Below are 23,138 nucleotides of genomic sequence, written 5' to 3'. Positions count from 1 at the left end.
ATAAATTTCTAAATACTCATTGTTTTGCAGAAATATTTAGAGCGAATACAGTTATACTGATTGGTGACATATCCTGAAAATTTCATTGAGATTGGTTGATTGTTCACAAAGAAAATTGAAAAATATTGATCTGCCCCGGCTTTTATTTTGCCCCGGACCGGGTTTGCCTACCCATTTTACCAAGACTCCGTTGATCTGGGTCATTGACGTGTTACTATTTTGATGCCATATTTTCAAACACATAAACAATAAGGATTTTGATATTAACTAGCTCTAGCCTAGTACCCGAGGCCTTCCGAGTGCACTCGGAAGGCCTCGGGTACTAGGCTAATCAAGCTCCTAGGGGAGAATATGGGGGAATTAAAGACGGAAATCTCAGCCGGAAAATTTTATTATACAGGCGGGGGTGAGTCATTTAACCCCAAGGAACCCCAAGGAACCCCAATGATAGAAATTAATGACTATTAATACCCAAGGGGTCTCATTTGAGTTCACGGATCACCTCTTAGTACCCCAAGGACACCCCAAGGAAACCCTAGGATACCCCTACGAACCCCAATGATAGAAATTATTAACCACTGAAAATCCAGGGGTCTCATTCAAATCCAAGGCTCACCCCAAGGTACCCCCAATGATAGAAATTAATAGCTATTAATACCGAAGGGATCTCACTGGAATCCAAGGGTCACCTCCAAGTATCCAAAGGATACCCCTAGGAACCCCAAGGATACTCATAAGAACCCCAATAATAAAAATTAGTAACAAGTGATACCCCAGGATTGCTGTAATGAGACTCAATTTGTCTGTAAGGTGCGGTGAAGTCATGGTGATGTCCAGTCTGCTCCCAACTCTGCTGGTCACCACTGGTGTTCTCAAATGAGTTCTACATAAAAAATAAGTATATTGTAAAGTTTAAACATTCTATGTTAACACTAAAAATAAACACTCTGTGTTAACTTAAGTATCAATCTGACAGTGCATTTCCTATTATATCTGATTCAATACATACCTGTGGTTTATTTTGCTTTACAAAGTGGACTAAGTCTCTAATGTAAAGCTGGACTTCTGGTTTCATTAGTCCCTCCAGGACCTGCAGTACCTCACCAGATGGAACTGAAACAATGAGCTTAGTTATAAATCGTAGTATATGTTACAGAGAATCTAATAACATACTCTACCAGAATTGATGCATATATTTTTGCTCCAAAATTTTTAATTTAAAAAGATTTATAAGTTTCAATACATGAATGAATTAAATCAGAGTACCGGTAGTATCAAGTTAAAATAATTTACTTTTAAATAGAGGACTGTAAAATTATAAAATAAAACATTTTTTCTATGTATGACTTACTAGGCACTTGAGAAAAAGCTGAGATGTTAGGCCTCGTTAGTGACTGCATTGATTCATGGTCTGATGTAGCTGTTGCATTAACTGCATTCATGCAGACCTCCCATGTATCTGTCATGGTTAGAGATGATGCAGATGTTGACAATGGTACGGACCTTTTTTCAACAGATGTCTTGGATGCAGTGGGCTTTAACACTGGTAAGGCCAGCTCTGAAGGGGTACTCTCTGGGTCAACAGGTGTCTTGGATGCAGTGGGCTTTAACACTGGTAAGGCAGGCTCTGAATTGGTACTCTTTGGGTCAACAGGTGTCTTGGATGCAGTGGGCTTTAACACTGGTAAGGCTGGCTCTGAAAGGGTACTCTCTGGGTCAATCAAGTTAAAGTTGGAGACAGAAAATATGCCGTCAGTTTCTGGCAAGGTTGCTGGGACAGATGTAGAAAATTGACCAAAGAGATCGCTGCAATATTTGTTCTGCAAGGTCCTTAATCCTTCAGGCAGAGCTTCCAGTTTTTTGGACACTTTTTTTTGTTTTTCTGGCTGTTTTTTTGATGAATTTTCCTTCTTCTTTTCCTTCTCTTCATCTTTGTTTTCCTTGGAACCTTCCTTTTTTCCATCATCTTTCTTCTTCTTCTTTTTGGGACTCAGCGTGTCCTCTTGCTCCTCTGACTCCTGCATCTTTTTAGTTTTACACCTATGTCTTTTTTCGAAACTTTCGTCTGAACTCATTTCAAAAGAAAACAGCTCCTCTGGAACATCATTTAGCCCCTTCTGCTTTTTCAAGATTTTTGAATAAGCAAGTGTTGCAAATTTGTTCAAATTTTCTTCGTCTGAAAAACAAAAGGCTTGCTGTTAACTTTTTATAAAAAAAAAAAAAGTGCAAAATTATGATATACCAGTAATACCTATGAGTTAAATTGATATTAAGTTTAGAGAGATGACGACAGCCTTCATTTTGTTTATTATTCTAGATCGAGGCATGAAAATTAGCGGGGATTATTGGTTGGTTAATGTATTAAGGCATAGGCATCGGAAGAGGGGGGGGTTACCCCCCCCCCCCCCCACTTTTTTTTGCAAAGTTAGACCCAACCATTAGGCACATAGCACCATAGAGTGTTCAGTGTTCAGCCCCCCCCCCCTTTTAATCGCAGCAAACATAATTGTTCCTAAATTTACCTTGAAAAGATTGAATTTTTGAGAAGTTGGAGCCTTAGGTATACTAGCCCAAGTTTTGAAATAAAAAACATAATATACTTATGTATTCATAAAGATTTACAAATTAAATACACTACTTATATTTACTTAAAAATATGGTAATATTTTCCTACATGAGACACCCCCCTGTCAAGTAACTAACGTTAGTGTGTGCGTGGGGGGGGGGGGGGGTTATCGATGTTTACCCCCATGTATATTATGACATTTGTAATTCATAATCATAAAAGCAATGGTTGAGTTCAGAGGATTAGACAGCGGGGAGTCTAATCTACCAGTATTTATAGAGAAAGGGTCGGTTTATGTTCTAGATAAAACATAATGTTTATTGTTTTCATTGTGCATGGCATGTGTCATTGTAGTTTTAAGTGGGTGGACTGTTGCAAACACATGGCTACAGATCTGCCCATGGGGGTAGTTAAAAATCATAACTCCTGCCGTGCAATCTCCTACCGTGCTACGTACCTGTAACACCCCCCCCCCCCCCACACACACGTATCTGTGGTTTCCTTATCTAATACTATTGTTAAATTGTTTATAAAAACATCAGTGCATATGCACAGGTTAGTTTTCAAACAAAATCACAATCAGTGTTCATCACTCAGTACAATAAAACCTATAGTATTCGAAACCGTAACAAAAAACTTGTTTTTTGGGGGGGGGGGGGGGGGGCAGAAATGATTAATCGCCAAAATGTCATGTTTACTTAACATGTTTAATAAAATCTTAAATAATTTGCAAAAATTTGTAAAAACAAACTAACATCTATTCTACCCTGTGGATTTACTTGTGCATTTATTAAAGAAACCATTTTAAAAAACATTATTGTTTCATCCTACATTAACTTCCGGTGTTACAATGTCACGTGACTAGAATTTTGGGCGGCGGATTCGAGAGTTCGAAATTAAAATCTGATACGGGATTCATAATTTGTTCATACTAATAAAATGCGCTTTGGAAATTTCTATTATGTACAATTCTAAATAAGTTTTTTTATTAATTCTAAATAACTTCTGTTGCCATGTATTTTATTCGAATGTTCAAGATGAATAACATTAATAGGTACATTAAATTAATACTGATACGTTCCTGAACTATATCCGTGTAGCTGCGTAAAATAATAAATTAATATATGTTCAACAAACTACAATCGTTACATGTTCTCTAATATCTTTAATAAAAGTATTCATTTTGACTTACCCCCAACTTTGATTATGGTTCCATGATAAAGGGATCGTTGTCCCGCGACTTTTCCTGGCCAGTACATTTCAACCTTTCCTCGTGGTTCCCAGTCGTCACTTACAAGTTTTAAACTCTTGTTGTTTTTCCCAACAACACTAAGACTGGCATCTTCGTTGAAGAATATACACGCAAACATTTTATCCGAGTTACATGTAAGTTAATGAGTTACAAGTAAAAACTGAGGAACAGTCGGGCGTTCATTTGAACTGATAACGAAGTGCGCATGCTGGACAGTGCATGTATCAAATAACACGCTGACCCATGCTGTGGATGACGGGGCGCTCACAGGTTTCTCTGCCGATAAAACAATAACAAAACCCCTCCGCATTATCTGTGGCCCCCATTTTCACCCTCCCGAAAATTTCCTCCAAGCTTTTCAGAAACCTGATCATAACGAAGATAAGACTTATAAACTGTACACGGAAAATAAACATGGATGGTTCGAAAAGGAAAAGAAAACTAGGTCCTTATAAAAAAGACCTATTAACTGATGACGCTATTGAAAAATGTTTACCATCGGTAACAACCTACGAAGGAAATCTTAAATTGGATACATCTGAAGAATGCCTCAACATCGAAAATGTGGATTTCCCATCAACATCGAAATCTAAAGAAATGAAACTCAACAAAGAACATTTGGTATGGTTTTTTTTTCTTGTTTTCATTTATTTAACGTGATATCGGCTTTTTTAAAAATTTATTTCTTTATCTATCAATTATTTGTAATTGCAAGTGATGCATGCATTTTTCTGTTTAAGTGCATAATATAACAATCCGGATTTAATCGCGATAAGAGTTTAACACTTGTTTACCGAAATCTGTATCCGGTGTCGAATATCACAGCGATTATGTTTTCATAGTTTTTGAAATTGGTGAAACCTGTAAGTGTTATTAACAGTTGATTACTAAGAAACTTTTGATGATCAGTTAGTGTACATCTTTATTATCATTCAATACTCAATTTACAGTTGTTACAAAATCTTTAATCATAAGAAAAGTAGGATATTTTTAGGTACTAAATTTGACGTGCTGTTATTTATGTCTCTGGTGCATTCACTAACGCGATATTCTCTCGACTTTTAGCAGGTTTTGCCAGAATATACAGAAGAAACAGTTATTTGCAACCAGGTGCCACGCAATAATGAAGAAGACTTTGAGGAAATACCACCCCAAGCAGAAGTGGGCAATGATTTGAATGATTCTGATTCTGATTTAGACGAGTTGGATTTTGAGGACACCATGGAATCAATGTTTAACTCAGATGCAGAACTACACTTTGACGATGAATGTTTTGTTGGTGAAAGAGAAAAAAATGATGAAGATGAAGACCAACCCCTGTACCCCGAAGCTCCAATTTCACTAGGAACATTTATGCTGTTATTCACATCCTTCACCATGAAACACAGCTTAAGCAGTGATGGAATACTCCAGTTATTGAACATATTTTCGTATGTACTACCTAAAGGCCACACACTTTGCACCAGTTTGTATGACTACAAGAAATTTTTCACAAATCTTAGAAATCCATTGGTCAAACATTTCTACTGCCCACATTGTTTAGGCTATTTAAAATCATCAGCAGAACTTAAGTGTCCATACAGTGGCTGCGAGAAAGAACTAAATGACAATGAAGTTATGTACTTTTTGGAGATGCCAGTAGAGAGTCAACTAAAAATCTTATATGCACAGACTGGTTTTTATGAAAAACTGCAACATCGTTTTCGAAGACAGAGCAGAGATGGAATATATGAAGATGTGTATGATGGGAGTCTGTACAAATCATACTGGGAGAACGATGGACCTCTATCAAAACCAGAGAATATTTCTTTTACATTCAACACTGATGGAGCTCCAGTCTTCAAGAGCAGTAAAGTGTCGATATGGCCATTATTCATGGTGATAAATGAATTACCATACAAACTAAGAATGCTAAAAGAGCATATGATCCTAGCAGGACTCTGGTTTGGCCCCCATAAACCTAATATGGGAACCTACCTTTCTCCATTTCTGGACTGTTTTAAAAGGCTGCATGAGGGAATTCAGTGTTTTGCACCATCTCTCGGGACATTTATGTGCAAAGCTTATTTACTATTTGGCACAGCAGATCTTCCTGCTAGATGTCTATTATGTAATGGTGTCCAATATAATGGATCCTTTTCTTGTTGGAAATGCTTACAAAAAGGAGAGACTGCAAAGAGAGGTAAGGGACATACGCATGTATTTCCTTATATACCTGACCAACCAAAAGACCCCAGACGTACAGTACATGATGTGTGTCGAGATGCGCAAAAAGCCATGGACAACTTGGAAAAAAGGACATCAAATTACACTGTCAATGGTGTTAAAGGGCCATCTTGGTTGACTTTTTTCCCCAAATTTGACATTGTAAATGGCATAGCCATTGATTACATGCATGGGGTTCTGTTAGGAGTCCAAAAATTATTGTTGCGTTTGTGGTTTGCTCCTGAATTTAATTCAAAGCAATTTAGTATTTACAAGAAGGTCAAAGAAGTTGATGTTAGATTAAATAAATTGAAACCAACGTTAGATATCTCAAGGTTGCCTCGTTCAATTGAAAATGATTTGAAATATTGGAAAGCGTCAGAATATCGTAATTTTTTATTGTATTTTGGTGCACCAGTTTTGTGTGGTATTTTAGATATTCCAAGGTTCCAACATTTTGTGCTGCTTGTTAATGCTATATCTATTCTTTTAAAGCAAGGTTCAAATGAAAATGAAATTTCAGAGGCAGAAAAAATGTTATTTGATTTTTGTGCTGATTTTGAAATTTTATATGAAAAATGTTTTATGACTCTTAATGTACATCAGCTTGTTCATTTAGCTGATAGTGTCCGTTATTTAGGTCCTTTGTACACCCACAGCTGTTTTTCTTTTGAAGATAAAAATGGAAGTATTTTAAAAATGATTCAAGGTACACAATATATTGATAATCAAATCATAACTGGCATTTCCTTTGTTCAAAAATTACCAGAACTAAAACAAAAACTAGTCGCATCAATGTTTGAAGGTTCTGAATTGGAAAAGTTATTTAATTCTATTGAGTGCCCCAACTTGTTGAAAAGAGGGGAAATGATAGAGAAAGGAATGTATATTCTAGGAGGAATGAAGTTAAGAAATATATCTGACTTGGAATTTAGAAAACTCTGTGCTTTTTTAGAATATGTACCTCAACATGAAAAATTTTCTACATTCAAAAGAATTGATTTCAATAACCATATTATATATGGGTTAGATTATGCAAGAATGATGAAACGAGATAATTCTACAATGATGTACATGAATGAAAATATTTTGTGTTTTGGGCGTGTAAGATTTTTTCTCCTTGTTACCATACACGGACAGCGTACAGTTTTGGCTTTTTTAGAAAAACTCAAATGCAATTCTTATAACAGCAAATGTCAAATTCTTAAAGTAGAGAAAACTAATGAAACTGAATTTGTTGCCATGAGAAATGCCGTCAAGGACCCTGGATGCATTTTTCTAGAGGTTCAGGATAATAATGAACAAATGTGCTATGTGTGTCGTTATCTAAACAAATTGGAAAGTGATTAAGACTGATCATGCATGGGTCAAAACATAGTGGTTTAAAAATTTTGATACTTCATAGTAAGTTTTTTTCTCTGATTGATTTAATGACAGCAATTTTGTGATTTATCTGATGTCTTATTATTTTATTAAGATTTTTTTAAATGCATGTTTTTCATTATTATGGTTATATTATAAATGAATATGGTACAGAAATTCTATTAATAAAATATATCTAGTATATTTATGCAGTGTCTGATCTTATTTAGTTCCTTAAAATTCTAAGTCCATTTTACGCCTAGTCTGTTGAAGAAAAAATTCTAAGTCCCATTTTACGCTTCAAGCAGTAGAAAACTTCATAAGTTAGAATCCGAGAAGGAATAATTTCTGCTAAAATTCCAGGCGTAAAGATCGAGGCGTCATTTCATGCTAAGATTACTGCTCATTTCCACCTGGAATTCTTAAATTTTGGGGTGAAAATCTGACACAGAATTTATTAATTTCCGACTCCTGCTCATTTACGCCCGGAATGAACACTCTCCGCCTATATTTGAGCTGGATTCCGTCTACTTTCCAGGTGGAATCCACCTCAAATGTTCGTACGGGTTACTGGTTTTAATGGTGATTCTTTGGAAGTTTCTCTGTATTTTTTGTTTCGAATTTGTTTAGAGTTTCTGGGGGCCTGGAAGGAGTCATTTTCACCCATCATATCCATAACTTCTGATGTTGTCTTCTTTTCCTTTGAAAGTTCATATGCCTTTTGGAGGATAACTGGGTCAGTCCTAATGTACTTTTCTTCTTTGTCTTTGGCATTTCCTTGAGCGATGGCTGTTTCTTTAAATTCTCCGCAGTATTCAACAATAGCAAAGTTGATTTTCTCCCTGAATTTGGATGGAACAGAATCAAAACATGTTACCCTTTTCCTGAATTGTAATTAAATTATGGTACATTTTATTTTAAAGTGTAGTTATTAATACCTTTTATACATAATGTAGCATTTAGTTTTTCTTTGCTTAATTTGATTGTTTTTTTAAATTATTAAACCATCAGGGAGATTAAAGGCCTTTTTAAACTGCCCAACATAAATACATGCAAAAAATAAACTAAAACAAGATTGGGGTGTTCTTCTAATTTTTGAGGATTACACATTTTGAGTGATGATAGTAGCTATGAATATTGAAAGAATGAGTAAAAAAATTAATTCATGTTTTATATGGGGTCAGTCTGGCTTCTTTCAAAGTGGAGCAAAGGAAGACTGCACTTAAGGACATGCAATATTTACAATGATGATAGATTTGCATTAAATTGTGTAAATAAGTCTGTCGTGCAATGTTGTACCTTTTCACATTTAAACATGTAAAGGCCTACCATGCTGCGTAGTATTTAATCCATAAAATCTATCTTTGTTTATCATAATCAAAATTGGATGAAATTATCTGTAATCATTTTTCGTAGATATTTACATGTATTTCTCTATTCATATGTTGAAACAATAGAATATTTTGTTTTGGGTAGGGTTTATATTGAATGTTTGAAAAAGGGGAGGTGTTGGTCTTTAGGTTATACAAATGTGTTGTGCATGATATAATTATTTGTTGTCTGTCTGTCTCCCCCTCTCTCTCTCTATCTGAGTTTTAACGAGGCCGAGTACAAAACGAGTACGCACACTTTCGCACAGCGTTTTATTTGTATTGTGACGTCATCTTTTTGCTTTGTTGACGCCATGGCGTGATAGTTTCAACTGCAGATATTCAGCGAAATCTGTTGAAAATAGCTCGTTTGATGCGGAAAAAATTGATATTATATCGTGGAATAAACATAAATGTCTCGAAGTATAAGTTATATTTGGGCTCGGGTCGAAAATGTGAAGAGGGTTCAGAAAGCCTAGCCCTTTGTCACGTTTTCTTAACCCGCCTATATATAGCTTAATTATATATTTCAAGACAGTAACCATGTATTTTATATTAATGACCCTTAATATGTGATGTTATATATTTTTCATAACTTCAATATGTCGGAATGTTTTAATAATACTCTAAAGATTAAAGACATTTCCTTCTCTGTCAAATAAAAAATAGCCATTAATATCTGACAAACTGGGAAATTTGGCATACAAAAAACAACTTTGATAAGACCCCTGGAACAAACCAGGAGGTAAAAGGTTTTTTTATGTAACCATTTGATGCCTTTTAGCAATAACTTTTATTTTATATGTAGAACATAAAAAGAAATCCCTAGGGCAGAAGTTTTAAAAAAATGTAAAAAACGTGCTAAACTGATACATTTCAAGCAAAATCCCATAGGGTCCTATGTTAAAAATTAACAAACTTTGAGATGGCCCCTTAAACAAACAGTGTGGTAAATGTAGTATCTTTTTATCTTAAAATAATAATTATATCAGTAGAGGTTCATGTAAAAAATTTCATTAAAAAATCTAGGGCAGAACAAATTAGACCCGGCCTCGTTAAACGTATGGCTGCTTTTGACATGAAATTGCAAATGTTGGGGATAGTGTGTTTGATACATGTAGAATTAAATTCAAAACCTTTCATTTTAGATACCATGTAAATTGAAACGGAACTTCATCAAAGACCCACAACAGTGAGACACACTTGATGTAAGTAAAATTATTTTCTTAATAATGATGTTTAATTACACTTGTTCAAGTTTAAAAGAAGGAACCTGCAAAAACTATATACTCAGTCTTTGACATGCAGATGATTAAGAATATTAAATATAGGGAAACTTTATATTGATTATACATTTACACAGACTTAGTGGGTATTTTTTGTTCTTCTAGATTTTGAACTCTAGTTAATTGTAGACTCTTTCCATTGGATATGTTTTTCTATAATTTGGTTGAATTTGTTACCATAGTAACCATATACAAGAGTAAAAAAGACCTTATTAGCAAGTTTCTTTTCCCCATGACATATCATTAATGGGCAGGCACGTAGCATCGTTTTTGAAAGTGGGGGGGGGGGGGCAGACTCATCCAAAAATTCTTGACAAGCAAAAAAAAAAGAAAGGCAAATTTGGATTTTCCCAAAATCTTCAAAAATCCTAATCCGGGGGGGGGGGGGGGGGGGGGGGGGGGCCTGGCGTAACATATCCAAAACTCTTTAATTTCACTCCTTCTTTCCTTATTGTTTACATACTGCCAAAAAAAGTGAGGGGCCAACTCCATGATAATTCAATTTTTTTATATGTAAATTTTAAAAAAATTTGTTGCTGCGAGAAAAAGTGGGGGGCCACCACCCCCTCCCCCCCCCCCCCCCCCCCTGATGGGTTAAATCATGGTGCATTTCTTCTGAAATAAATATTACACTTACACAATTAAAAACAACTCATCACTATGACATCATTATGGTGTCATAGGATCCATTGATGGATAGGGAAATTCCTATACTTTTCTATTTTACCTTTTTCATGGTATTTGAAAACAATTCTTTTTTTGTGCGATTAAAATTTGGAATCCTGGTTCTATATAGTGTCTAGAGTGAATATATAGGCTTAGATTGTAAATAACCACAGTGACTGTTTTATATTGGGTAAATCCCTTCAACTATTTTTAGAATCAGTAGGACAACAATGTACTGCCTTTAAGCAAAATAGTTCTTATACTTGCAGAGTGAATATACATTTATTGGGACATTTTAAATCAGACTGCTTAACACATGTCAGAAAAGATGATTTACAATTTTAAAAGCAAGTGTCAATATTGAATTATCATTTGAAGGAAAGAATTGAAATTGTTTGATGTACACCCTTTCCAAAACTGTGAAATTCCCTACATTTACTTTCATTTTCAGAGTTTTTCAATACAGACGCATTTGCCGTAAAACGAATCTGACTTCACACCAATTTTAACAGTAGAGAAACATCATTCAAGAGGTTCCGTTCCTTTTCACTGAACGAAAATTAGGGCTGGAGCTATGAACCTGAACATTAACATTACCGCCTATGGAAAATGCATTAGTGGACTATACCCAGATCAAAGACATAGACATGTTTGAATTTTTCAGATAGATGTAAATATTCACTTACGGCTTGACAAAGTATTATACTTCATCAGGTCGACTATAACAAAGTGTCATCATAAAAGCAAAACAACAGCCATTGCTTTAAGCTAATTAACTTGCTGAAAACACATTTTATTTAGGATGATTGATTGATTTTTTTCTTCAACAACTTTATTTTTTTAGGCTAAAATATTTATTTTTCGAAAACTATTCACCTGATTTGCACCAAATATTCAGGACTTATAGAGCATTGGAGGGGATAAATGTTTTTAGTTAAATTTGTTGATGCCGTCACTTCCGCTTTTAAGATATTTAAATTTAATGAAATTTTAAGTCCACTCAACTCCTCTGAAACTATTCCCGATAGAAAGTTGAAGTTTTCAAGGATAGTAGATGAAAGTCAGTAGATGTACCGCATTGTTTGAAAGTATGGATATTACGCAAGGCGTTGAAGCTCGCCTGAGGTCGAAAATTGGCACCAATTTTTTTTCACAAAATCTTTGCACATTTTCTGAAATATTTTTAAACCTGTAAATATTTTGTTAAAACATGTAATGCAAAAGTTGTTTCAATTTTCACGGGCTTTCATTTGATATCAAGAAAAAGGGCCTTTCTCCTCAAATAAGGGGCTCTAAATTTTTTTGGCAATATCTCTTTAATGAACACTTATTTGTTATCAATTAAAGAAGCAAAAATGTTCATTGTACAGCTGTTTATCTATACAGTAACATACCTAAGTCATATGATACGAAATAGGGGTTTCAAGGGGCCAGAAGTCCAAAACTTTAATCATTAATATCTAGAAAAGGAGAAATATTTTGAGAAGCAATGTAGAAGAAAAGTTGCTCAGAATAATGTTGTTAACAATATGATACCTTAAATTTGTTTGTTTGTGGCCCCAAGAGGGGTTGAAGGGTCGGTCCCTAAAACACAGTTGTTCAGATATCTATAGAACGGCTAACAATTCGTGAACACTTGTTGAACAAAAAATGTTTATATTTGCGAGACCTTTCATTTGATATCAAGAAAAAGGGACTGACCTCTCAAAATTAGGAGCCGGGAGGGAAACAAAGTCTTTTTGTAATAACTTTTTTAAGCTATAGGGTGAATTAACCATGCATCGGACACATATACCTTGGATCGGACAGCTTTGTTTATAAATATACAAATAAATGTGCATGCGCTCATGTGTTGTTTCGTATATTCCTGAATTAGAACAAATGAACTTAATCATTATTAAGAATTTGACAGTCACATTGTCAAGGAAATAGCAATATAGGCATCGTAAAATGACGTTAATTACACCATTATTGAAAATTTACTTACTAAGATTTTACACTAAAGCATTATTTGAATGTTGTGCGTTTGATTGTGAATTAGTGAAAATGCACTCTCTGCATAAAATAATTAGAAATAAGTAAATTTTGAAACAAAATTTGATTAAAATAAGTTCAAGAAATTTGAACAATTAATGTCGAGGTCATTTTTGCACCACATGTTCATTTCACCATGGATCGGACACAAATTAACCATGCATCGGACAGTTTTCACTGCATGATTTCTTCTAATAATATGGAGATTATGTGCCCATTCCTTGTGATATACTTTTAATGTGAAGTTAAATAAAAATTTGAAAAATAATTGATACAAACATTTTCCTCGGACCATTTAAAAATCGAGTTTTACGGACACAGTCTTTTTATTATACTTGAAATTCCTGTAGTAGCTGGCACAATAAAGAACCCCTTATGATAAATATTCCTTTAAACAGAAGCAATAGTCTAAATTCCTATATGTAGATTTGAGGATTTACATTAAAAGAAATCTGATTAGCATTTGAATAAATTAATTTTTCCGAACCTTTGTATTTTTGCATTAAAACCAGAAAATCTTGTTATTTTTAATCTCTACTGTACTGCTATAGCTGTCCGATGCTTGGTAAATATTGTCCGTTCCATGGTGAAATAGTTCAACACTTCAATAATTTGCTTTATTTTCTACATTTTTTACAATTTCACAATTTTTTCTCCAATAATTAAGCAAGGGGGAAACATGTAACTTTTAAAACAAGTTTTATTTATATTTGGAAGATATTTGATGCGTGAACAAAGGGAAAAATCCAAAGGTATCCGATGCATGGAGAAATCACCCTAATTTGCTATTAATCATAATAGCAAAAATAAGAGCTTATGAAGCTTAATTTAAATCTGAAATCCGTTTTAAGATTGACGATGCATTACAAATATATATAGGTTTATAAAATTATTTTTTTTGGAAATTTAACAGTGTTATGTTCAAAGTAAAACTAACTCGTACCTAAAATAATTCGAAAATTGTTAAGTCGTACTTGAACACATTTGGATTTGGATTTGCTAAGTCGTTCTTAAAATTTATAAGGTTTTTAAGGCGTTGAGCTAATGCTCGGCAGCCTTCTAGCGATCGTCTTGATTGGCAATCGTCCAAAAATTCATGCTCTGCACCGCCTTTTAAATGCGTACATAAGAAATAAGATCCTTAAAGTATTAAACACATTAGAAGATTTTTATTCAACTTAATTGTGTACAAAAAATCCTCAACACATTTTGATTTGGATTTGCTAAGTCGTTCTTAAAATTTATAAGGTTTTTAAGGCATTGAGCTAATGCTCGGCAGCCTTCTAGCGATCGTCTTGATTGGCAATCGTCCAAAAATTCATGCTCTGCACCGCCTTTTAAATGCGTATAAGAAATAAGATCCTTAAAGTATTAAACACATTAGAAGATTTTAATTGTGTACAAAAAACCCAACTTTGCCTCTCTGGTTATTGACAACTCATTGCATAAGTATAAATATGCTTAATCAAGAAATGGCGGATGAATACAATAAGGTGTAAACCACTAAATATTATTTTAGTTTATCGCTTACATTTTAATTGTAGACCGTGCCCGATAGATATAAAATTTTATATGTAAATTTATTTGTTATCGGACACGGTCTCCAAAATAAATGTAAGCGACAAACGTATCTAATGAAATAAAAACGATAATGCAGTTGGTTTGGTCGAGTATTTTAGATAGCACGTGTTGTGGATTTGTTTGTAAACAACCATACTATAGGTAATCTTGTTTCAAAAGGGAATTGAAATAAATAAAAGTATGTTTTATTTTTATATTTAGGGACACACTGTTAATGTATTCAAATTATGAACCTTTGAAAAATGTTCAAAGATTGTTTTAAGCAGAAAGAAATTTTAGGTCACCTGAGTCACTCAGGTGACCTATTGCAATTGATCTTCGTCCGTCGTCGTGCGTCTGTGCGTCGTGCGTTAACAATTTTACATTTTTAACTTCTTCTTGAAAGCTACCAGGCCAATCGTTACCATTTTTGGTGTGAAGCATCTCTATGGTAAGAAGAATCTAAATTGTGAAATTCATGGCTCTACCACCCCTGGGGTGCCACAGGCGGGGCCAAATATGCAAAAAAAGCCAAATTTTCAAAAATCTTCTTCTCTACTCCCACGCATGTGAGGAAAAAACTGGTTGCATGGTTATGTTGTCCATGAAGCCATCTACCAAAATTGTGAAATTTATGGCCCCTGGGTCAGGGGTTCTGGCTCTAGGGTGGGGGCCAATATGGCCATATAGTAAAAATGTATTAAACCTTAGAAAATCTTCTTCTCTACTCCCATATATATTTTTAAAAAACTAAATGCATGATTATGATGTCCATTAGACCCTCTATCAAAATTGTGAAATTCATGACCCCTGGGTCAGGGGTTCAGGCTCTAGGGTGGGGCCAATATGGCCAAATAGTAAAAATGTATTAAATCTTAGAAAATCTTCTTCTCTACTACCATAAATATTTGTTAAAAACTAAATGCATGATTATGATGTCCATGAAGCCCTCTACCAAAATTGTGAAATTCATGACCCCTTGGTCAGGGGTTCAGGCTCTAGGGTGGGCCAATATGGACAAATAGTAAAAATGTATTAAATCTTAGAAAATCTTCTTCTCTACTATCATATATATTTGTCAAAAACTAAATGCATGATAATGATGTCCATGAAGCCTTCAACCTAAATTGTGAAATTCATGACCCCTTGGTCAGGGGTTCAGGCTCTAGGGTGGGGCCAATATGGTCATATAGTGCAAATGTATTAGATCTTAGAAAATCTTCTTCTCTACTATCATATTTATTTGTCAAAAACTAAATGCATGATAATGATGTCCATGAAGCCCTCAACCTAAATTGTGAAATTCATGACCCCTGGGTCAGGGGTTCAGGCTCTAGGGTGGGGGCCAATATGGTCATATAGTACAAATGTATTAAATCTTAGAAAATCTTCTTCTCTACTCCCATATATATTTTTAAAAAACTAAATGCATGATTATGATGTCCATTAGACCCTCTATCAAAATTGTGAAATTCATGACCCCTGGGTCAGGGGTTCAGGCTCTAGGGTGGGGCCAATATGGTCATATAGTACAAATGTATTAGATCTTAGAAAATCTTCTTCTCTACTCCCATATATATTTTTAAAAAACTAAATGCATGATTATGATGTCCATTATGATGTCCATTAGGGTTTTGACTCTAGGGCAGGGCCAAAATGGATGTATAGATGTTAATGCATATAACGTTAAAAAATTATTTTCTTTACTCCCACACACCTGAAAGGAAAACTGAATTCATGATTTTGTAGACCAGATCTTTTAGTTTTTCACCAAAATAATAGGTTTCACAGTTCTTTTTGAAATGTGGTCGTCATTACAAATTTATAATTTTTTACTCCAGTATGAAACCTAATTAATTAGATGCATATATGAGACTCCATGACAAGTTTGTGTATGGGATATATGCTACTCGGGTGACCATTAAGGCAAATTGACCTCTTGTTTTTTTTTTACTTTGAAGTTTCTCAATTTTTGTAACCATGATGAGTTATTGTATTATAAACGCATCACTACCTATTTTATAAGGGAATATACTAAAAAAATATTTTAAAGCAGCACAAAATATAATTCATTTACTTTTTTATTCTAATTTTATTTGATATACGACTTTTAGTACAAAAATTTAAATTATTGATATCATTTTATATAAAAGAAAATGTCAGCTCGACGCCTTTGTTGCCTTTCCGGCCTTTGATTTTTATTTCGTACTTATATTCATTCGGCTTTTGTTTACTCGTACCAAGAATAGTTTTATTTTTTCCCTTTTGTATTAGTTACTTATGTTTATTGGTTTAAGAACTCTGCTTCTTAGAAGTACTTCAAGAGCGTTTTCTCGTCGAACTCTAGTTTCGACTCGGGTCGCGAGAGTGCGACATAAACAGCGAGAGTTTGAGCCCGGTGTACCAGGGAATACTGTCGCTAGTGAATATGGTCGCTCTAAAAATAGAATTAGAAAACGGTAGCCATGCAATTCGACCCTTCCATAGTTCGACACCAATACATTTGATGTACTTCTGTACTAGATATAGCCATATCAGATTGTTAAAAAATAAATATCTTTAAAAAGGAAACGCAAAAAAACCCAATAGAATTTATAAAACGTTGGCTTAATTTAACATCGAGATCGGTATACACTCGGATGTCGTGATCGTAGAAAGAGTTAGTAAGTTTGATTTCTGAAACTTAATTGATTATTCTTAATGGATTTTGCCTTTATTAGATATCAAATGTTTATGAATATATTCGTGAAACAAATTTAAAAGCATAAACATACATTAAAACTCAATTCATAAGAGAAACCGTTCGAATTTTCTACTTTCAGTTTGTGTTTTACCATGTTTACATGGTAGATTAATCTCGATAACAGTTTTCACATACAAAAAAAATTTATAAACATTTCAATGGGTATGTTTGCGTTTTATTTCTGGTTATTTTGTTGTATTTACAGTTGTTAAAGATAATTTCGTTTCATGTTAATGATTCTAAAAAAAAAAAGCTCATTAGTTCGCAGTTCAAAATTTTTCGTGGATTACATTTTGTTAGATTTTTTAAATTGTTTTTCTTAACTTAGTACAGAATAATTATAATGTGTTTAAGGGGCATGGTCACGATTTGGTCAAATTCTATTTTTATAATTTTATTATTCACAATGCTGTAAGAATGCATTTCTAATGATCAAATGACATTTGAGAATCAGTTGTAGAGTTATAAGCAAGATAAGGTCTCATAAGTATTTCTCATGTAAACAGGCTCGAGTCCTGTTATTCTTTACATAGGTTCAATTTACCTGTGAAAAATTCTTTTTCAATCTGATTTGTCCATCTGCTTATTCATTTTAAGCTTTAATAAACAGTCCCAAACATTCAAGAATTTGTAATTATCTTGGTCACATTTTCCCCGATTATACATGTAATTCATTTAGCTCTGTGAACGAGCTATAAATAGAGAAATAAAAATATCCCATCCAAATATTCTCTGGCCTAAAACATGAAACATGTACTGTATATGTACTGAACTAGTACATAAAATTTAGTTAAATTAAATAAAAAGAATTAAATCGAGTTTAACTCTCACACGATGCAGGGTTTGATAGAGTAAAGATGGCGTCACGCGGTAATAACAACATGTGAGTGTATCTTTGTTTCTTTTATTTCAAAATGGCAAAAGGATTTTGAAAGGTTTTTAATCGTTATATAGAACTTAAAAAAATATTTTTACTATTTTATAATGTATTCAAGAATGATCGGCAACGGAAGTTCGTCTCGTGACCTTATATTTAGTTATAATGAATAGGGATATCGCATAAAAAAATAAAAAATGTTAATGAATATGTTGAAAACATTTTCTTGTATAAAATGCATGAAGAACAGGGCAAAAAAACAACATGTCAGTTCTATTACCAATTAGAAGTACTCGTACATGTACATGCCGGCAGGTAGCACGTAGCATCGTTTTTGAAATGGGGGGGGGGGGGGGGGTTAGATCCATCCAAAAAATCTTGACAAGCAAAAAAAAACCAAACAAAAAAAAAACCCCAACTTCCTAAAAATCTTTGCTGCGACAAAAAAGTGGGAGTGGACAACCCCCCCCCCCCCCCCTTGTTGCTACATGCCTGACATTGTAATTTTTATATCCATTTTCAGGGTACAAAATCTTTTATCCATTTTCAGGGTACAAATTGAGATAGATGGGCAATACTGTCTGCTTGATGAGAGTCTGGCTACCGTTTTTCTTTCAGAAGATGGTGGTATACAATTTTAATTTCATTCCATAAATATATAATTATAGCAACATTAAGTCATTATGACTAATAGACATAGGATGATTTAAAAAATCAATATAAAAGATCAATAAAACATTTTACCAAGGCTAAAGTTCTCGAGTCAGTGGCAAACAAACAATATTTTGATTTGGATTTTGTTTAAATAATTTTTATTTCATATCAATAACATCATTTTCATATTAAACAGATCCGGAGACAAAGAGGGCCATTAGGGAGGCACTTTCAACTAGTCACAAGAATTCCACTTCCCTAGATACATCAACTTCTTCTGGAGCATCAACTTCGCGTGTATTTGAGACCATCCCTTCTTGCTCAGCGTCATCAGAATCTGCATCATCTGGCCATTCTACACCCTCCAGTTCTGACTCGCAGGTAGATTGGAATTTTGTAGAAAATCATTCCGAGAAACTCATACCGGACAAAAATCTTGACTTTTTATTAATGTCTACTTGCGCGAGTACAAAGTGCTTTTCCTCATTTTTGTCACAATCATACTCTAGATCTGAAGAAGATCTCGCATGTTCTGAAATCAGAGTATCTAATGATATCAAATTAACACTTCATGAGTTTCATATTCTACTCACTGAAAAACTTACTTTACTTACAGAACACAATGCATGTTTGGAAGGAAAGTGAAGAACGATTTTTAATTGATTTAAGGCTTCAGAGGGAGGACAAATTTTCAGGCACAAAATCTCATGATGTTCTTTGGGGAGAAATAGCAAATGAAATGAAAAAAAATGGCATACATGTTTCCAAAACACAACTGATCAATAGATGGAAGGCATTGAAAAAAAAATACAAAGAAATAAATGATGAAAATAACAAAACCGGCAATAAAAAATATTCCTGGAAGTATTTAGAGCAGTTCAGTGAGGTGTATGGCAATAAGGCCTCCACAAAGGTAGCTGTGTCCTTTGACACAGGACGCTCCAGGGATAAACTTAAAATCAATACAGAATTGGACAAGGATGAAGATGTATCAGCTGCTCCTGAAGAAGAAGAAGATAAGCAGTCTACATCAAGTGACACAGGTTCCAAATCCACAACTCATGCTAAAACTACGAAATTAAAATCAACAAAAAGCAAGATATCCGAAAGCACCAAATTAATTGAGAATATCCAGGAACAAAACAGGGAACTTATGAACTCCATGAAAACACAACATGAAGACAAAATGCGATGCATTGATCGAATGCTCGAAATGTTGGAAAAGTCTTTGGACAAATAATTAACTCCACAATGTACACAATTTTAGGTTTTACTTGAAGTAAACACTTCATGGTTTTGTGCAAATTGAACTGTACTAAAATTTTGATGAACATCAAACCATTCATTTATTCTTCCAGTGGTAGTGATTACTATTGTAATTCAGATATGACAATTTTTCAAAATACTGATGTTATGGACATAAGCACTTAACTGATTTCTCAAATGAAAATACATTTAAATAGGTTCAACAAGTCAAACATGTTAGAAAGACTTGTCCTAATTCAAATTGTGTCCTGGGCCTCTTTTGTTTTTTGTTTTTGTTTAAATATACATTGTATTGTTGACATTTTTCTGTTTTGTTTTATTTGTTCTTTCACAAAAAGTGAATAAAAGATTGACAACACTTCTGAAATCTTTTAATATCTTTAATATAATTTTTGTGTGCAACATACGCTAGAAAACCATAATCATTTCAAAAACTGTTTCAAATAAAGTATTTACAATGGCATTGTATTCATTAACTGCTGTCTGAATAATGCTCCATCCCTTCCATCAACAAAAATGTTAGGGTAGGCATTAGGATGTCTATCGTCATCATTGTCTATAAACGCTTCGACGTCATCATGATGCAAAACACATAAATTGTGCAAAATGCATCCTGAAATAATCAGTGAAACTATACGAGACAGCTTTCGAACAGATATTTCTCGAAACCTTCGAAACCTTTCTTTTAAGTGTCCATACACCCGTTCAACAATTTGTCTTGCCACAGACAGCCTTTGATTAAATCTTCGTTGCTGTGCATTAAGTCTTCCATTATCTCGGAAAGGTGTCATCAACCAATTCCTCAATGGATAGGCACTGTCTGCAATAATAAATTTTCCATGCATAACACATTGTCCATTTTCGGCTATGTCAAACAAAGAGGAATTTCTGAGAACACGTGCATCGTGTGTGCACCCAGGCCAACCTGTGTAAGCATCTCTTATCAACATGTCACAGTCTGCAACAACCTGTATATTTTAGAGAAAAAAAACAATTTTTAAGGTCTTCATTCTACATTTATATGTAATCAGTAAAGTAAGAGTTTCGTACAGTTTAAAGTTACCTGGTTTATTGATGATAAAATAGTTTACATCATGTAAACACACAGTAAAAATATGCTTTACATGTATCAGTACCTGTAGCTGGATTGAAGGGAAGTTTTTTCGGTTAAAATAATCTTTGTCACCACCAGGAGCTGAAGATAACCGAATATGGGTTCCATCTAAACAGCCAATAATACCAGGTAATCCAGACTGGAGTTGAAATTGTCTTGATATGGCTTGTTGTGTGTTTGCATCTGGCCAGTTTATCACCTAGAATTTTACAACATGCATGAATGAAAACCTTTACTCACCAATTATAAGTATTAGGGTTGAAAATTATTTTTTTTTAAATTCTTAACCACGAATATTAACTTACGTTAACCAAGTTTTCGTTTACTGTTTCTGACACAGCCATTATAATTTCATGAACTGTCGTTGTGCCGATTGCAAATGTATTGCTAACTTCTCGTAACGTTTCCTGATTTGCCATATACCACAGAAATACCAAAAGTTTTTTCTCGGGCAGGATAGGCTCTACACCACCGGGCCATGCATTATCATCTGTGAGAGAATGTACAATCGAGTTCATGATCAAATAAAAAATTTCTGGGTTCACTCTGAAATGTCTGAGAAATTGCTTGCTATCAAACTGTGGCACAATGTTTTCTGAAAAGCCTTCGAGTCTTGGATTATAACGACGCCGCTCTAGGTTTAAGATAATTTGCATGATCCATGTCTGCTCCATCGCAATGAAAATAAAAATGTCTGTTTCATCCTCAATAAATAAGTCTTCGTTCAACTGTGCTTTGATAACTTCCTCCATTTTGGAGAGTCTCAGTAGTCAAGGAAAGTCATTCCCGTCTAACTCTGCGTGCGCATCTCGAGTTTTGTATCCCGGGGACGAGCACGAGCTCCTAGCTTTACTTTCGACATTAACAGAAGACCCACTCGTTGCTTTTCAACGAGCTTTGCTCTAGTTATTTTTATTATTTGTTTTCAACACTGACAACAGTGCCCCTTTTAATTCTTTTATAATATAAAAACATATGTGAACAAAATAAAATATAGTTCATGTACTTTTGAGACTTTTTTACATTTAAATATATAGAGAATATCTTACAAAATATTCTGGTTTTCAGTCCAAAAAGCAGTTACTTGTGTGAAAGCACAGGTTGTGCAGATTAAACTATGATTCCCTAGAGAAAAGTGGGGCCACAAAATGGGGGGGGGGGTGGTATATAGGAATAGAGAAAAATCTTATTACAGGTACAGCAACAAAATAGGCTTGGTATTTACCAAAAAAATGTGTGGATAAAAATTGACAGATTTTAATTTATATTAGGAAGGTCTACTGTACTAAGTTGTCAAGATATTTTGATTTTGATACTGTTATTTAATTTGATCAGAGTTAAGGCTATTGGGTATATCCCTCTAACTATTTTTAGAATCGGTAGGACAACAAAGTAGTGCCTTTAAGCAAAATAGTCCCTATACTTGCAGAGTGTATATACATTTATTGGGACATTTTAAATCAGAATGCTTGACACATGTCAGAAAAGAGGATTTTCAATTTCAAAAACAAGTGTCAAAATTGAATTATCATTTGAAGAAAAGAATTGAAATTGTTTGATGTACACCCTTTCCAAAACTGAGAAATTCCCTACTTTTACTTTCATTTTCAGAGTTTTTCAATACAGACGCAATTTGCCGGAACACGAATCTGACTTCAAACCACGAAATTTTAACAGGAAAGAGACAATTTGATGAGCTTTCATTCAAGAGGTCCCTCGTTGCTGAACGAAAATTAGGGCCGGAGCTATGAACCCTAACGTTAACATTACCGCCTATGTATTATATTATATATAATATAGTTGAAAAAGAACACGCTGACAGATTCAATTACAAAAAACTAAAAACATTAGAAGCAGAATTAGATTCCTTGTATGATAAAAAAAAAGCCTAGGAAAACATAATCAGGCGTCTGTAATTAAAGAAATAAAATCAGAGCCTCGAGGAATTAAAAATAAACAAAACGAATGCAATATTGGGTGGAATGCTTATGTTTTATCAAAATCTTTTTACAAGTAAAAATATTCCAATTGAAAATCTGTCGGAAATAAGCGAAAATCCTAAAATTTCTATCATCGTTATTTAAACGATGATAGAAATTTTTATAATTTTCCCTCATATGAAGAATGTAGAGAGGTAGTAATTAACATAAAAAAAGAAAAAATCACCTGGTTTAGATGGCTTA

At 34.0% G+C, this 23,138-nt stretch overlaps 4 protein-coding genes across 16 annotated transcripts in view; 1 reads left to right on the top strand and 3 right to left on the bottom strand.

Annotated features, from left to right (window-relative positions):
• The window catches only part of LOC105331626 (uncharacterized), a gene marked incomplete in the record, with an annotated part of 138,533 nt that overhangs the window by 43,562 nt on the left and 71,833 nt on the right, over positions 1-23,138 (bottom strand).
• The window catches only part of LOC105348138 (uncharacterized), a 94,269-nt gene that overhangs the window by 18,326 nt on the left and 52,805 nt on the right, over positions 1-23,138 (top strand). Inside the window, exons 1-7 of one of the 12 annotated variants that reach the window (XR_010708708.1) lie at positions 4,019-4,439; positions 4,884-6,000; positions 9,904-9,963; positions 11,159-11,240; positions 18,472-18,548; positions 18,772-18,956; positions 19,192-20,201. Coding sequence is in view for 5 of the 12 variants with exons in the window: in XM_066069651.1 (XP_065925723.1) it covers positions 4,233-4,439; positions 4,884-6,000; positions 9,904-9,914 (1,335 nt within the window). In the remaining 7 variants the exon portion in view is untranslated. Of the gene's footprint in view, positions 1-4,018; positions 4,440-4,666; positions 4,682-4,883; positions 6,001-9,903; positions 9,964-11,158; positions 11,241-11,265; positions 11,378-16,550; positions 16,965-17,009; positions 17,207-17,261; positions 17,928-18,471; positions 18,549-18,771; positions 18,957-19,191; positions 20,202-22,566; positions 22,759-23,138 lie in introns of those variants that run through there. The other 11 variants (XR_010708707.1, XR_010708710.1, XR_010708709.1 and 8 more) reach the window with 11 other exon arrangements.
• LOC117686390 (uncharacterized protein DDB_G0286299) lies at positions 713-4,083 on the bottom strand. The gene is made up of 4 exons (XM_034461246.2): positions 3,759-4,083; positions 1,352-2,176; positions 1,010-1,113; positions 713-883 (listed from the first exon to the last, which is right to left on the bottom strand). Exons 1-4 carry the CDS (start codon positions 3,934-3,936, stop codon positions 713-715), a joined length of 1,278 nt encoding a protein of 425 aa, XP_034317137.2. The 5' UTR covers positions 3,937-4,083.
• On the bottom strand, positions 19,911-21,920 carry LOC117686394 (uncharacterized). 2 transcript variants are annotated; one of them, XM_034461261.2, is made up of 4 exons: positions 21,261-21,920; positions 20,978-21,154; positions 20,767-20,809; positions 19,911-20,661 (listed from the first exon to the last, which is right to left on the bottom strand). In XM_034461261.2, the coding sequence occupies exons 1-4, from the start codon at positions 21,705-21,707 to the stop codon at positions 20,294-20,296; spliced, it is 1,035 nt and encodes a 344-aa protein (XP_034317152.2). In that variant the 5' UTR covers positions 21,708-21,920; the 3' UTR covers positions 19,911-20,293. The 2 variants fall into 2 exon arrangements, with proteins under 2 accessions (XP_034317152.2, XP_034317151.2); XM_034461260.2 differs by having other exon boundaries at positions 19,911-20,809; positions 21,261-21,918.

Source organism: Magallana gigas, chromosome 8 (assembly GCF_963853765.1).
Source record: "Magallana gigas chromosome 8, xbMagGiga1.1, whole genome shotgun sequence".
NCBI classification, from domain to species: domain Eukaryota; kingdom Metazoa; phylum Mollusca; class Bivalvia; order Ostreida; family Ostreidae; genus Magallana; species Magallana gigas.
The sequence above is the reverse complement of the archived record's forward strand: the minus strand, read 5'-3'. Positions and strand labels throughout refer to the sequence as shown.